General features: G+C 42.1%; 1 protein-coding gene across 1 annotated transcript in view; it reads right to left on the reverse strand.

Annotated features, from left to right (window-relative positions):
• Positions 1-15280, reverse strand: part of LOC126334885 (juvenile hormone esterase-like) — an 84501-nt gene extending 69221 nt beyond the window's left edge. Inside the window, exon 1 of the mRNA XM_049997583.1 lies at positions 15028-15280. Within this exon, the coding sequence (XP_049853540.1) occupies positions 15028-15249 (222 nt within the window). The 5' untranslated portion in view covers positions 15250-15280. The remainder of the gene's footprint in view (positions 1-15027) is intronic.
• Positions 15281-17484: the final 2204 nt, after the last annotated feature.

Here is a 17484-nt window from a genome sequence, read left to right on the forward strand (position 1 = left end):
CGGTAACTTTTTACCCAAAAGATGGCGGTCGCTTTTTTGCGGGCTTTTTTGGCAAAAAAGTCGCTGTCGCCTGAATGGTAACTTTTTGGCAGGCGCTTTTTTGCGAGCACATTTTGTGCAAAAGATGACGCCTCCCTGAAACCGGATCTTTTTGGCCAAAAGATGATGGTAACATTATAGCAGTCTCTTTCTTGCAAAACGTTGGCAGCTTTTTGGCGCAAAAGTGGCGATTTTTTGGCTCGCACTTTTTTGCAAAATTTATGCGACATTTAGGCGGTCGCCATTAGGCCAGATGTTGGCGACTTTTTGGTGGTCGCTTTTCCTGCAACGACATTTTGGTAGACGTTCTTTTGCGAGTGCATTTTGGCAGCGCATTTTCGGTGCCATTTATACCCGCCGCCGGTCAGCAGCAGCAACTAGCGAGCTATATAAGAAAACTGAATTACATAATTGAAATATTTTATGTATCTGTATATGTAATAAAATGCCTGGGGAAGGAAATTGCACGAATAATTATACTGTGCAAGAACCGAAATATGGTTTTAAAAGCATTCAAAGATGAAAAAACAGCAACTTATTTACCTTATTAATAATGCTCAAGTGAATGAAAAACAAGAAGAAAACCTACTCAGCTCCTGACTGAACAACAGCAACTTATTCAGATGATTAATCAAATGTGTAAATTTTTAAAATTTGAACAATTATACAAATTGTATTCAACAAATAAAACATACGCTGCAATAAGCTGATTGTTTCAAAAAATAAAATCCATTCAAACGTGCCAGATAGACAACTATACCAAGATGGGAAAAACTATCTGAAGATTTCGCGAGAGACTTTCAAGACAAATTAGAGTGGGTTGAAATATCATATAATCAAATATGTCTGAAGATTTCATGAGGGAGTTTCAAGACAAATTAGACTGGAGTGCAGTATCAATAGAACGCTGTCTGAAGATTTCATGACGGAGTTTAAAGACAAATTAAGCTGGGTTCAAATATCGTACAATAAAACGCTGACTGTAGATTTCATCAGTGAATTCCAAGGTAGATTAGAGTGGGATAAAATAACGTATAATCCAGAAATGTCGGATGATTTCATGATAGAATTCCAAAATAGGTTAGACTGGTATGCAAAAGCATGGAAGCAGAAACTGTCTGAAGATTTCATTAGCGAGTTTAAAGACATAGTGGGAAGTTTCAAAACATCAAACGCTGTCTGTAAATTTCATGAGAGAATTCCAAGACAGATTAGACTGGTTTCAAATACCAGTACATCAAAACCTGCCCGAAAATTTCATGCGAGAATTACAAGATAGATTAGACTGGGGATTTACGTCACTGCATCAAAAAAGTCTGAAGATATGATGCGATATTTCCAAGATAGATTATTTTGGGATAGCATATCACTCTGTAAAAAACTGTCTGAAGATTTTATAATGGGATTTCAGCATAAAGTAAACTGGGAATTAATTTTAAAATATGTATCTGAATCGTTCAAACAAAAGATATTATGCCCATATTAAATACTGACCGAACAACCTGAAAATGGCAGTTCTATATGTTTAACAAATGGAAATGGTCAATTTGCGCTGACAAAATGCAAACATTATTTTCTTAAATAACGCGTTGACCAGTGGTTAGCAATGCAAAATGATTGTCCAATGTGCAGAACAGATATGAAGAGAAATATTGAGTGATCATTTTTAATGGGTCAAAATCCATTTAAAAAAATCATATGCTTAAAAGTTCTCAGTAATTATCCCGTGCTTAATACCATAAGTTAAATTTCTCTTGCCATAAATAATGATGTACGCCAAAGTACTATCAGGAACAGGCGCATTGAAAATCATCGACACTTACATGGTTGTCTTTCGAACAGTAGCAACATTCTTGCGCCTACTAATATTGATAACATAAATTGGACATGAATTTAAGAAAGCGCATGCACTAATTTTAACACCATTACTTGATCCAGTTATTTTCTTGAAATCTGTGAACCCACTGTATGCCTTCAAACAAGTGCCTGGACGATTTATGTTCCACAGTTCTTCGGGAAATATTTCGTTTCGGCCGTTCTTGAGATAAATATTTGCAGCTTAACATGAACATACAACGACAAGTTTGCATCCTGATTTCCTTTCCTGTCGGTCTGAAATACCACAAACACGAAATACGGCATGCCAAACTCCATAGAATTATAGTAATTTGTTATATCCTGTTCACAATTTCTTTTGTCACAGATTCCCGCTATTTCCTACGTTTGAAGGTCAAAAACTGAAATAGGTATTATAGGCTGCTTAAGCATCTTTTCTGTCAACTCCATTTCATAGTTTGGTTCGTTCTTTAAAATGGGCACTCAAATTTCCATATTCGTAATTGCCAGTTTACATGGTATGGTCGAGGAACCGGAATGTCAGTGCCATCATCCTTTTTTGAAAATCATCTATACAACGCGTCGCCAGCATGTGGGCTTCCTACAGACATTATGGTTAAATCTCCTTGCCTCATGATTTCTCTATAACATTAAAAAAAAGAAGCCGCCCAGCATTTTCAGCGAGTAAAGTACTTCGTTTCTTTTTCTTTGCAATTTTCCGTTGTTAATGAAATTTCCATCGAATCTTGTGTCATCGTGCAGAAAAGACGTTAGGTGATACAAAACGTAAAGAAACGCCTGGATGCTCTAGCCTTTAGATAATGTGCCCTCTTTTCTTGACAATTACTACACTCCATAGTTGACTTGGAAAACTGTCAACTAGTTTTACATTCGATCTGCCTTCATAGGCAGTGTAATCTGAGCCGTCTTCATGTGTCGCATTAAATGTCATCATTATAAAACCAGCCATCAGCAACTCTGATGTCTATTTCTACATCTTTGTAAGGCAAGTTCAAATTATTTTTAGTCGTCTCGTTTACTGGAAAAGACTGCCACTGGTAATTTTCTATTTTGTTCATCTTTATTAAACCGGAAAATTTTTATTGCACCATTTCCAGAAGCAATTACATTCGCACCACCAAAATCTATCACAGAATCGTTTTCATCCGTTATAGTGATCTTCAGATTTGGAACTTTATCGTGAACTGGGAAAATAGCGGATAGCTTGGTTCATATATAATAGGACTGTCAAACTGCAAATGATCAAATAGTTAAAACAACTTTGGCTTAAATGAAGCGATAATATTCGTTTCTCTATGAAATGCATCAGAGTCCTTTACAAACATACCGTCTACTAAATTAAGATGGACTTTGATTTTATCGAAAGGAGTGATTTTCGGCAGCCGTGCTGCAACAGCGTTTACTGCTGCGGGATTCACAGTTTGATTCTCCGTAAACACCAGCAACCGTCCAATACTGTGCTCTCTATCAAAATACAGCTTATGGCGTGTACTCTGAATTTCGACTCTGTTGAGCGTACTAATTGGCTATATCTTTAAATTATCAGCATTGAATGGTTGCTGACAATGTACGAAGTGCATTCAAGTTCTAAGGCCTCCGATTTTTTTTTCTCCGGACTGGAAAGAGATAGAAACATGCGCATTATTTTAAAATGAGGCCGCGTTCTTTGTCAATATGTCCCAGAGATGGGAGCACTGTACGGCAAATGGAATTTTACCGCCAGCGGCGAGAATGAGAACTATTTTAAATACTTAAAATGGCGACGTTTTCCATACTTGAACAGCGTGCAGTCATTCGTTTTTTGAATTTGCGTGGTGTGAAACCAATTGAAATTCATCGACAGTTGAAGGAGACATGTGGTGATGGAGTTATGGATGTGTCGATAGTGCGTTCGTGGGTGCGACAGTTTAATGAAAGCAGAACATCGTGTGACAGCAAACTGAAACAACCTCGGGCTCGCACAAGCCGGTCTGACGACGTGATCGAGAAAGTGGAGAGAATTGTTTTGGGGGATCGCCGAATGACTGTTGAACAGATCGCCGCCAGAGTTGGCATTTCTGTGGGCTCTGTGCACACAATCCTGCATGACGACCTGAAAATGCGAAAAGTGTCATCCATGCGGGTGCCACGAATGCTGACAGACGACCACATGGCTGCCCGTGTGGCATGTTGCCAAGCAATGTTGACGCACGACGACAGCATGAATGGGACTTTCTTTTCATCGGTTGTGACAATGGATGAGACGTGGATGCCATTTTTCAATCCAGAAACAAAGCGCCAGTCAGCTCAATAAAAGCACACAGATTCACCGCCACCAAAAAAATTTCGGGTAACCGCCAGTGCTGAAAAAATGATAGTGTCCATGTTCTGGGACAGCGAGGGCGTAATCCTTACCCATTGCGTTCCAAAGGTCACTACGGTAACAGGTGCATCCTACGAAAATGTTTTGAAGAACAAATTCCTTCCTGCACTGCAACAAAAACGTCCAGGGAGGGCTGCGCGTGTGCTGTTTCACCAAGGCAACAGACCCGCACATCGAGACGTTACGCACGAGTTTCTTCGTGATAACAACTTTGAAGTGATTCCTCATGCTCACTACTCACCTGACCTGGCTCCTAGTGACTTTTGGCTTTTTCCAACAATGAAAGACACTCTCCATGGCCGCACATTCACCAGCCGTGATGCTATTGCCTCAGCGATTTTCCAGTGGTCAGAACAGACTCCTAAAGAAGCCTTCGCCGCTGCCATGGAATCATGGCGTCAGCGTTGTGAAAAATGTGTACGTCTGCAGGGCGATTACGTCGAGAAGTAACGCCAGTTTCATCGATTTCGGGTGAGTAGTTAATCAGAAAAAAAAATTGGAGGCCTTAGAACTTGAATGCACCTCGTATATATCTCTCTCCAAATTATCTAGACTGTACTGGCCTGTGTGAATATTCGACGTGTTAATGACACCGTCTTTCTCAAAGTGCAGTCTGTTGTTTTCACATGTAACATTTGGAGTTAAAAATGTCGAGTAAAAACCAACCACTCTCACTGTTGTAAACGCACTTCGTATAGGTACATTCAGCCTTTTTTTCTAAAGGCGAAGACTTACCACTGAGTTCAAAAATTATGTTCATTTATTATTATAACAAATGACGACTGATTGGGAGCCAAAAATCAGAATTCGCGAACAGGAACGGAGAAAGAAATATGGTTAATTTTTACCTAATTCTGTTCGATGTGCAATAATAGACCCAAGTGACTGCTGGAAAACAACGTTAATGACTGACAATTATACCTTAGCGCCAGGATGGTTGAACTGGAAAAAAATTAATCAAGAATTCGTAAAAGCGTGTGAAAAAATGGAAGATAAACACAAAGAAAAAAATTACTACTTTTTATGAGCAACACTGATGATATTATTCCACTAGATGAATGTGAAGATAATTAAGTTCCTGTTTTTGACGACGTCATTCTTGAAATTCAAGGTATAGTCAGAGAATACTTTACCAGAGGACGACATAAGAACGTTGACTGCTTCTATTTAGCACAAACGTACTCAAAAATTCCCGAGCAGTTGGTGAGAGATAACCTTAATTTTCTGAACATTTTTAGGCAAGATGCCACAGATTTAAAGTACATCTACGACGAATTTGTGGGTGGAGATTTGAAGTGGAACGACTTTAGAGAAATTTGCAGTAAATCTTGAAACGACGATTTTGGCTTTATAACCATCGCAAAGCGAATTCAGGTAAAGACAGAGATAAAATTAAAACGTTTATCAGACTTTAATGCAAGCAAACATGTCGCCACTATTTTGTGGGTCTCGCTTGCCTGTCGAACCGACGGTTGCAAAAAGATGATTATTTTACGCATAATGTGTAGATGTGATGATGACCTAATTTCGAGAACACGTCTATCAGTCAACAAATACCGCATTGTTTTATTGATTTTGGCTATGTTCTTTAGGTTACCAGAATCCATTTCAACCAAGTCAGCTAGCTAAAAATCGCCTGTACCATATGCTGTCACTCCTTTCGTTGGGAAGATCTTTCTCACCGATTTGTGCAGCTCGTTCATAATTTCTTTGCAAATATTCACAGTCTACCGCTTCACCTTTTTTTACCAACTTGCTCTTCTTACCCTTAAATTCTGCGCAATTGCCCTCGATTCTGGTTCAACAATTTTTTGCAGAAACTGTCTGAGGGTGAACTGTAGCTGTAAACTTTTGCACTTCAAGCACCAAATACGCTTCTTGTCGCTCATTTATTTCACCAAATGAAATTAGTTTCGCATCTATTGGTACATCAATCTTTTGACCTACGCTTTTTAGGCCAATATTCAGATAATCATTAGCAGACACTTTAAAGGAAACGGTTTCATTATCTATTTCATATGGTGGACGATTTCCAATCAATGTGACTACAAACTCAATGAACATAATCTACTTCTTCTTGTGATTTTTTCCTGGGAGAATGATTTTTTTTCAGAGTGAAAGTATAATCTGGAACAATGGGCTAAACTACTTTTGGTCTTCAACAAAAATTCGAACACTTGTTTATCATACACCTTCATCTTAAGCACATCAATTCTGCCTAATGAATTATTCCTCTCTTTATTATGATGCGCCATGATTCCGCTTTATTTATCGAATTCAGCTTTACTCACATAATCACCGAAAAATTTCTCCAAGTCCTTTTTGCTGCAGCACTCGCTGAGGTCGGTTTTGCTCACATAAGTATTAAATAGCGTGAGAATACTTGCGTATTCAGGCTATGTAACAAGATTATTTAATTGATTTTCTACATACTTTTTGGTAACTATATCATGGTCATCTATAGGCTCTTTTACATCTACTGATCTCCTGTCCTTGAAGACAATATAACCTTTCGTTATTTTCAAAACACTATTTAATTCCTTTCGAAATTGCATTCTCTCACATTTCAAGTTAGCTTTACTAGCAGTCGTTTCTCGTTGCTTAGCTAATTCTCCCAAGTCATCTTTACTAGCTAATTCTTCCAAGTCAGTTTTACTAGCAGATGAATCTAGTTGCTTAGCTAATTCCCCCAAGTCAGCTTTATTAACAGTTGAATCTACTTGCTTTATCTTGTTCCCAAATATATGCATTTATTATATCGAGAATTTTAACAAACGATCATCCAGATGGATAGCTTCAAGACTAGCAAACATAGGTGGTCACATATATGTTGTTTGTTGTTGTGGTCTTCAGTCCTGAGGCTGGTTTGCTGCAGCTTTCCATGCTACTCTATCATGTGCAAGGTTCTTCATCTCCCAGCACCAACTGCAACCTACATCCTTCTGAATCTGCTTAGTGTATTCATCTCGTGGTCTCCCTCCACGATTTTTACTCTCCACACTGCCCTCCAATGCTAAATTTGTGATTCCCTGATGCCTCAGAACGTGTCCTACCAACCGGTCTCTCCTTCTTGTCAAGTTGTGCCACAAACTCCTCTTCTCCACAATTCTGTTCAATACCTCCTCATTAGTTATGTGATCTATCCATCTAATCTTCAGCATTCTTCTGCAGCACCACATTTCGAAAGCTTCTATTCTCTTCTTGTCCAAACTAGTTATCGTCCATGTTTCACTTCAATACATGGCTACACTCCATACAAATACTTTCAGAAACGACTTCCTGACACTTAAATCTATACTCGATGTTAACAAATTTCTCTTCTTCAGAAACGCTTTCCTTGCCATTGTCAGTCTACATTTTATATCCTCTCTACTTCGACCATCATCAGTTATTTTGCTACCCAAATAGCAAACCTCCTTTACTACTTTAAGTGTCTTATTTCGTAATCTAATTCCCTCAGCATCACCCGACTTAATTCGATTACATCCTATTATCCTCGTTTTGCTATTGTTGATGTTCATCTTATATCCACCTTTCAAGAGACCGTCCATTCCGTTCAACTGCTCTTCCAAGTCCTTTGCTGTCTGTGACAGAATTACAATGTCATCGGCAAACCTCAAAGTTTTTATTTCTTCTCTATGAGTTTTAATACCTACACCAAATTTTTCTTTTGTTTCCTTTACTGCTTGCTCAATATACAGATTGAATAACATCGGGGAGAGGCTACAACCCTGTCTCACTCCCTTCCCAACCACTGCTACCTTTTCGTGCCCCTCGACTCTTATAACTGCCATTTGGTTTCTGTACAAATTGTAAATAGCCTTTCGCTCCCTGTATTTTACCCCTGCCTACCGATCAAAATTTTGAACGCTCTCCACGTTCTAAAACAAGTTACCTCGGCCTAGGTAGTTCACTAATAATTGTGGAATATCGTCAACGAACGAGTCAAACACAAATTTTTCACCGCGATTTTTGAATTAACATATCTAGTGAGGGCCTACGTTATTAGGCGTGCCTGAGTTAGCAATTCCTGCTTCGACTTTTGCTGCTTTTTCCGATGGTTCACCGATCATAAAGACGCCTCTAACATTTGCGATTTTCAGTTGCTTCACTAATTTTTCTACACTACTGCCCATTAAAAATCCTACACCAAGAAGAAATGAAGATGATAAACAGGTATTCATTGGACAAATATATTATACTAGAACTGACATGTGATTACATTTTCACACAATTTGGGTGCACAGATCCTGAGACATCAATACGCAGAACAACCACCTCTGGCCGCAATAACGGCCTTCATACGCCTGGACACTGAGTCAAACAGAGCTTGGATGGCGTGTTCAGGTACAGCTGCCCATGCAGCTTCAACACGATACCACAGTTCATCAAGAGTAGTGACTGGCGTATTGTGACGAGCCAGTTGCTCGGTCACTATTGAACAGACGTTTTCAATTGGTGAGAGATCTGGAGAATGTGCTGGCAAGGGCAGCAGTCGAACATTTTCTGTACCCAGAAAGGCCCGTACAGCACCTGCAACATGCGGTCGTGCATTATCCTGCTGAAATGTAGGGTTTCGCAGGGATCGAATGAAGGGTCGTGCCACGGGTCGTAACACATCTGAAATGTAACGTCCACTGTTCAAAGTGCAGTCAATGCGAACAAGAGGTGACCGAGACGTGTAACCAATGGCACCCCATACTATCACGCCGGGTGATACGCCAGTATGGCGATGACGAATATACGCTTCCAATGTGCGTTCCCCGCGATGTCGCCAAACACGGATGCGACCATCATGATGCTGTAAGCAGAAGCTGGACTCATCCGAAAAATTACGTTTTGCCATTCGTGCACCCAGGTTCGTCGTTGAGTACACCACCGCAGGCGCTCCTGTCTGTGATGCAGCGTCAAGGGTAACCGCAGCCATGGTCTCCGAGCTGATAGTCCATGCTGCTGCAAACGTCGTCGAACTGTTCGTACAGATGGTTGTCTTGCAAAGGTCCCCATCTGTTGACTCAGGTATCGAGACGTGGCTGCACGATCCGTTACAGCCATGCGGATAAGATGCCTGCCATCTCGACTGCTAGTGATACGAGGCCGTTGGGATCCAGCACGGCGTTCCGTATTACCCTCCTGAAGCCAGCGATTCCATATTCTGCTTAGTGTCATTAGATCTCGACCAACGCGAGCAGCAAATTCTCGATACGATAAACCGCAATCGCGATAGGCTACAATCCGACCTTTATCAAAGTCGCAAACGTGATGGTACGCATTTCTTCTCCTTACACGAGGCATCACAACAACGTTTCACCAGGCAACGCCGGTCAACTGCAGTTAGTGTATGAGAAATCGGTTGGAAACTTTCCTCATGTCAGCACGTTGTAGGTGTAGCCACAGGCTCCAACCTTTTGTGAATGCTCTGAAAAGCTAATCATTTGCATATGACAGCATCTTCTTCCTGTCGGTTAAATTTCGTGTCTGTAACACGTCATCTTCGTGGTGTAGCAATTTTAATTGCCAGTAGTGTATAACAAAATTGGTAAGCGGATGGCTATACTTTTGCATCATATCTTCGATTTATTTTTTTAAGGCATGATTTCATAGGCAACCTTGACCCTGTTATTTTTTTCTCCATTTCTAGGTTATTTCTCTTCTGTTCTGCCAACTCAGCATCTACTTCCTGTTTTTTTTTTTTGGATAGCGCTAGTAATTTCTGCAGCACCACCAGCCAACGAACCAGTTGCGTCCAATGCAGCTAAAATCAGCGGCAAGAATCCGCCTGCGTGTTTACCTTCTTTTTGTTGTTGTTGTTGCTGTAAGACTTTCAAGTAATTTTTTCACAACAGAAATAGATAAAGTTAGGAGTAAACTGCCACCCTTTTTTAACTTTGCTGGCTTTCAGTTTATCTGTGTTTCAGTAAGAAAATTATCAAGAAAGCCATGACTTTTCAGTTCGTCGTTGGAGTGCTTTAGCTCAATAGTTCTGGCTGTTGGCTTGACTTAAAATCAATAATAAATCCGTTCATTTATTAACAGGAGAAAAAATTATAATGTCCACCCATTACCGTCTACTAAACCCATTCCTAATTTTTGTTTTCCTTACATTATCCCCGCAGCAGCAGTAGAAGTTAATCTTTCCCCTACCGATGCATCTTTGCTTAAAATTCTCTCTTTTCCTGCCTTCTGCAATTCTTTATCTGCTTTATGCCTATTTTCCAGATCTGTATGGTCTCTGTATGCAATTTCATATCTCTTGCAAGCTTCATCTAAATGATTAATTCCTACATCTCCACGCACTTATCTGTCATCTAATTTTGTCCCTGGGCCGCAAAATCGAAAGCCTGGAAGATGCATTTCGAATGGTAACTTGTTAATTAGCGTATTGACTAGGCCTTTATCATGCTTTTCTGACTTCCAGAACGCGTGAGGAGATTATTCAGAAATCTACTGAAGTACGGAATTCCGTTTGGATTGCTCACTATAAGCCGCACGTAGCGACCGCGTGGTTTGAGGCTTCATGTCATGGACTGCGCGATCCCTCCCGCCGGAGGTTCGAGTCATCCCTCGGGGATGGGTGGGTGTGTTGTCCTTAGCATAAGGTAGTTTAAGTAGTGTGTAAGTCTAGGGACCATTACGACAGCAGTTTGGTCCTTTAGGAATTCACACACATTTGAACATTTTTGTTCACTATAAAGTAGTTAAATTTACTGGTGAGCATTTTCGTTACGCTTATTTTTTCGTTATGATAACTATTATTTCCTGCATTCTCTTCACCGTTAATCACCATCAGCCTGTCAATTAAATCTCTGATGTCATTCATCCAAATATACTCTACAGGTTTTGCTGTATATCTTTTTACAAAACCCATTCCTCATTTGCTGCTGCCTGGTGACTTTGACGTCTGGAACAGGTTGAGGATGACTGTGTTCTTTATGTCTGTGATGTTCGACTCTTTGATCATACACTCCTGGAAATTGAAATAAGAACACCGTGAATTCATTGTCCCAGGAAGGGGAAACTTTATTGACACATTCCTGGGGTCAGATACATCACATGATCACACTGACAGAACCACAGGCACATAGACACAGGCAACAGAGCATGCACAATGTCGGCACTAGTACAGTGTATATCCACCTTTCGCAGCAATGCAGGCTGCTATTCTCCCATGGAGACGATCGTAGAGATGCTGGATGTAGTCCTGTGGAACGGCTTGCCATGCCATTTCCACCTGGCGCCTCAGTTGGACCAGCGTTCGTGCTGGACGTGCAGACCGCGTGAGACGACGCTTCATCCAGACCCAAACATGCTCAATGGGGGACAGATCCGGAGATCTTGCTGGCCAGGGTAGTTGACTTACACTTTCTAGAGCACGTTGGGTGGCACGGGATACATGCGGACGTGCATTGTCCTGTTGGAACAGCAAGTTCCCTTGCCGGTCTAGGAATGGTAGAACGATGGGTTCGATGACGGTTTGGATGTATCGTGCACTGTTCAGTGTCCCCTCGACGATCACCAGAGGTGTAAGGCCAGTGTAGGAGATCGCTCCCCACAGCATGATGCCGGGTGTTGGCCCTGTGTGCCTCGGTCGTATGCAGTCCTGATTGTGGCGCTCACCTGCACGGCGCCAAACACGCATACGACCATCATTGGCCCCAAGGCAGAAGCGACTCATCGCTGAAGACGACACGTCTCCATTCGTCCCTCCATTCACGCCTGTCGCGACACCACTGGAGGCGGGCTGCCCGATGTTGGGGCGTGAGCGGAAGACGGCCTAACGGTGTGCGGGACCGTAGCCCAGCTTCATGGAGACAGTTGCGAATGGTCCTCGCCGATACCCGAGGAGCAACAGTGTCCCTAATTTGCTGGGAAGTGGCGGTGCGGTTCCCTACGGCACTGCGTAGGATCCTACGGTCTTGGCGTGCATCCGTGCGTCGCTGCGGTCCGGTCCCAGGTCGACGGGCACGTGCACCTTCCGCCGACCACTGGCGACAACATCGATGTACTGTGGAGACCTCACGCCCCACGTGTTGAGCAATTCGGCGGTACGTCCAGCCGGCCTCCCGCATGCCCACTATACGCCCTCGCTCAAAGTCCGTCAACTGCACATACGGTTCACGTCCACGCTGTCGCGGCATGCTACCAGTGTTAAAGACTGCGATGGAGCTCCGTATGCCACGGCAAACTGGCTGACACTGACGGCGGCGGTGCACAAATGCTGCGCAGCTAGCGCCATTCGGCGGCCAACACCGCGGTTCCTGGTGTATCTGCTGTGCCGTGCTTGTGATCATTGCTTGTACAGCCCTCCCGCAGTGTCTGGAGCAAGTATGGTGGGTCTGACACACCGGTGTCAATGTGTTCTTTTTTCCATTTCCAGGAGTGTATTTCACCACCGTATGCACAGCTATCCTGCTTGTGTGCTGACAGGCGCAGAGGTTTCCATGCCCTGTTTCCCGTACTGACATACCAAAGTACATTCTGTGCTACACGTCTCTTCAATCTTATCTCTCTCGTCTTAACAACATGGCAGAAACACCGTTCTCGTCAGAGCAATCTTTCTGCCTTCTTCCAACGTTCAGCCACTTTCTCAAAGTCCATCTCAGTAGTGATTTTTTTCCGACAGTGTTTTAAAGGGTTTCGGAACATGTTATTAGTTTCTCTGGTACAAAACTTTATGGTGAGTAAAATGTTAAATATTTTTAGGACTGCTTATGTAACGTGTGGACTGTTAAGTCATATTTTATCAGTGGTGCAGGGTCTTGCACCTCGACACAGAAGGTCTTTTAACATCAAACTTGTGACACTTCCACATGAACTGAGTTTCTTTAATGTCTTAACAATTTTACCTGTCTCGAAAATGAAATTTGTGATGGTTTACAGTAGCTTCTTTTTTTAAAATTGTTTTTAACCGGAACTGGTTTTTCATGATACTTTCGCTAAATTTTATTTCACTTACTGATTATTGGTATGTTGTAGAGCAACAGTATAGCAGACAGGCAGTCAGATACAGTACTGGCACGATTTTCTCGATTGCAAAGCTTTTAAGTTTCAGTCGAATATTTGTTCCTAGGTACATGATCAGGAATAATTTTTGTAATTTCAGAAAAAGACTGTGGCACATAAAAAGTAAATGCAGTCATTTATAATGGAACGTACATTATGAACGTACATTAAGCTTCTATGGCAGGGCTGGCAAGAGGCATAAGTCTGAAAAGTAACCAAGGTAGAATAGTCTCATCTACATTCAAAAATGTAGCAGCTAGTGTAGATGCAGGTGACTGAGTGCTCAGGTCACACCGGTATACAAAGCAGGGTAGCAGAAGTGATCCACAGAACTACCGTCCAATATCTTAGACATCCATTTGTTGTAGTATCTGAGAGTATAGTCCTGTTCTGAGCTCAGACGGAATGAAATATCTACAACCAAATGGCCTCCTCCGTACAAACCATCTGCATTCCGACAACATCGGTCATGTGAAACTCAGATCGAGCTTTTGTCAATGACATTCTGAAAGCCATGGATCAAGGCAGTCAGGTAGATGCAGTTTTTCCCGATTTCCGAAAATAATTTGATTCAGTGCCATATCTAGGGTTATTATCGTATGGAGCATCAATCGAAGTTTGCGACTGGACTGAGAATATTTATACAGGGAGGACGCAGCATATTATCTTGGATGGGGAGACATTGTTGGAGAAGTAAATTCGGGTGTGATCCAGGAAAGTGTGTTGGGACCTTCGCTGTTCATGTTGTTTATTAATGACCTAACAGACGATAGTAATCCAGACTTCGCTCGGATGATGTATCTGTAATGAAGTACTGGCTGACGAAAGCTAGACAAAAATTCAGTCTCATCTTGGTAAAATTTGGAAGTGGTGGAAAGATTGGCAGCTTGCTTGAAATGTTCAGAAAACGTGAAACTGTCTCTTCTCAAAACGAAAAAATGTAGTATCGTATGACTACAATATCAAAGAGCCACAATTGGAATCCGACAGCTCATTCAAATAACTGAATGTAACACTTGTAGAGATATGAAATGGAACGATCATATAGGCTCATTCGTAGGGGAAGCAGGTAGCAAACTTTGGTTTATTTGAAGAATATTAGCCGGTTCTAGGCGCTTCAGTCTGACCGCTCCGGTCACAGGTTCGAATCCTGCTTCAGGCATGGATGTGTGTGATGTCCTTAGGTTAGTTAGGTTTAAGTATTTCTAAGTTCTAGGGGACTGATGACCTCAGATGTTAATTCCCATAGTGCTCAGAGCCATTTGAACCATTTTTGAAGAATATTAACGAAATGGAATAAGTCTACAAAGGAAATTGCTTACGAAACACTAGTGCGACCCATTCCAGGATATTGCTCAAGTGTTTGGGACCCATACTCAATGGGACCAACTGGGGATAATGATCGTTACAGAGAAAGGCAGCACAAATTGTCACATTTTGTTTGACCCACGGGTAATGCCACTTAAGTGCTGAGAGAACTGAACTGGCAGATTCTTGAAGGCAGACGCAAACTTTTCCTTGAAAGTCTACTTAGGAAGTTTCTAGAACCAACTTTGAGTGATTAATCTAGGAATATACTTCAACCTCGTATCATTCGCTCCTATAGAACTCGCGAAGACAATATTATACTAACGGCAGCGCGCACAGTGATGTTTAATCAGTCACTCTTTCCGCGCACCATACGTGTATAGACTGGGAAGAAGTATCCTCTGCCTCTTCCACGTCACAGGGGTTTGCAGAGTATGACTGAAGATATACATACATACCTTGAAGCGCAAGTCAGCAACAGGCGCCTTAGCGTAGCGTATTCCACGGAAGACTGAGAAGTTTTTGCCGTCGAGCGTCGTCAGCGTCGAACCCAGAACTTGGCCCAGCGGTGTGGAGGCGATGGGCCGATTACCACACGTCGCCAGACAAGTCAGAGGTGCTAGCAGCACAATCAATAGCGGCTGCCACGAGGCGGACATGGCGGTTCTGTGATGCGCCATGGCAAGTCTGCTACATCCGACAATGACCTTTGGTTTTAAGTAGTGGAGGGCGACCTTGCCAGGGGACTTCCCGTCTTCTTCCTATCACTTGCCTGTGACCCGCCCACTGACACACTACACGAAAAAGTTCGTGACTAATGAGCAGACGGGAGGATATAGGTCTATCCTTTGTAAAAGTCATTTATGACGCTGTCTGCTCCGTTGTCACCGTGTACAACAAGCATTGCTGATAAATGGTTGTCTTTCGTAAATATACAGTTTGAGCTTACCTTTATCACACATATGGTGTGTGGAACGCGTGAAACAATAAGAAAAACAGATTCCTAGAAGTAATCACTTCGCATTACTACCTCTTGTCTTTGCTGGCTATTAACCAAATGTACTCGTGTTTACACACACATAAGCACATACACCGATGCACAGGAATAGGCGGAATGAGACAGAGATGTGTACACCCTGTTTGCCTGTCTGTGAATGATGTAGACTCATTCATTACAGTGCAGATTCAACAAACCTGAACGGTTAGCCCTCATATTATTTGATCTCATTTCATCTGCAATCATTTTCTCGACGACCGACTCATTCATTTCATTTCATTTAGCTGATATAATATACGAGAGACCTTCAAAAGGTAAGTTACACGTTATCATACCAGGTCAAGTAACGTTTATTGAATGTTCCATTACAGTTCAAAGTGATACTTAAGCATGACACTGTGGTTCAATAGTCAGCAAGTCTCCATAAATGACGGTCCCAGCATTCTACCAGTCGTTCAGTTCCTCGACGATAGGAAACTACTTCTTGGTCACCAAGCTATTCGATAACCGCTATGTGATCGTCCTCATAGATGAGAAACTCGAACCATACGAGACTGGAACAGGAAAGAGAGGTAATGACAGTGGCACGTAAAGTGCCCTCCGCCACACACCGTTGGGTGGCTTGCGGAGTATAAATGTAGATGTAGATGTAGATGACAAATCTCTTCCAACCCCTCGCCCCCTCACTCCACCACTTCCTTCAGCCTGTCGAGAAGATGGAAACAGCATGGTGCAAGATATGGGCTGTATCGCGAGGCGCTTCCAAACATCTCATCGGAAACACTGCTGCAAAGTTCATTAACGGCTCTACCCTTTGCTATAAACTCTTAGAGTGCAGGTTAAGCAAACCTGAACGGTTTGTTCTGATATCATTTTACACCTCACTTCACCTACAAACATTTTCTCGACGATAGATCCATTCATTTCATTTCATTTAGCTAATATCATATAAGACAGACGTTCAAAAGTTAAGTTACACGTTATCATACTAGGTCAAGTAACTTTTATTGAATGTTGCATTACAGTTCAAAGTGAAATGTACACATGACACTGTGGTTCAACAGTCAGCAAGTCTCCATAAATGGCGGTCGCAGCATTCTACCAGTCGTTCAGTTCCTCAACTATAGAAAATTGCTTCTCAGTCACCAAGCTATACGATAACCGCTATATGAACGGCCTCATAGATACCAAATCTCTTCCACCCCCCCCCCCCCCCTTCTTCCATCAGTCTGTCGAAAAGATGGAAACAGCATGGTGCAAGATATGGGCTGTATCGCGGACGCTTCCAAACATCTCATGTGTAACAATGAAGAAAAGCTTGAAAGCTTGCACTGTGCGCGCGGTGAGGGGTGTTGCTTTGCTGTGGCCCGCATCTCGTGGTCGTGCGGTAGCGTTCTCGCTTCCCACGCCCGGGTTCCCGGGTTCGATTCCCGGCGGGGCAGGGATTTTCTCTGCCTCGTGATGGCTAGGTGTTGTGTGATGTCCTTAGGTTAGTTAGGTTAAAGTAGTTCTAAGTTCTAGGGGACTGATGACCACAGTAGTTAAGTCCCATAGTGCTCAGAGCCATTTGAACCTTTTTTTTTTTTTTTTTTTTTTTTTTTTTTTTTTTTTTTTTTTTTTTTTTTGATGGTTTTCACGCCTGGTGGTCTTTACGGCGTTGCTCCGCGATGTCAGTGTTGCACAGTACGAATCTTCATTAACGGCTGTACCGTGCTGTAAACTCTTACGGTGCAAGTTCAGCAAACCTGAACGGTTTGTCCTGATATCATTTCACCTCATTTCATCTGCAATCATTTTCTCAACGACAGACCCATTCATTTCATTTCATTTGGCTGATATAATATACGAGAGACCTTCAAAAGTTAAGTTACACGTTATCATACCAGGTCAAGCAACTTTTATTGAATGTTTCGTTACA

The sequence above is a fragment of the Schistocerca gregaria genome, chromosome 2 (assembly GCF_023897955.1).
Source record: "Schistocerca gregaria isolate iqSchGreg1 chromosome 2, iqSchGreg1.2, whole genome shotgun sequence".
NCBI lineage: Eukaryota > Metazoa > Arthropoda > Insecta > Orthoptera > Acrididae > Schistocerca > Schistocerca gregaria.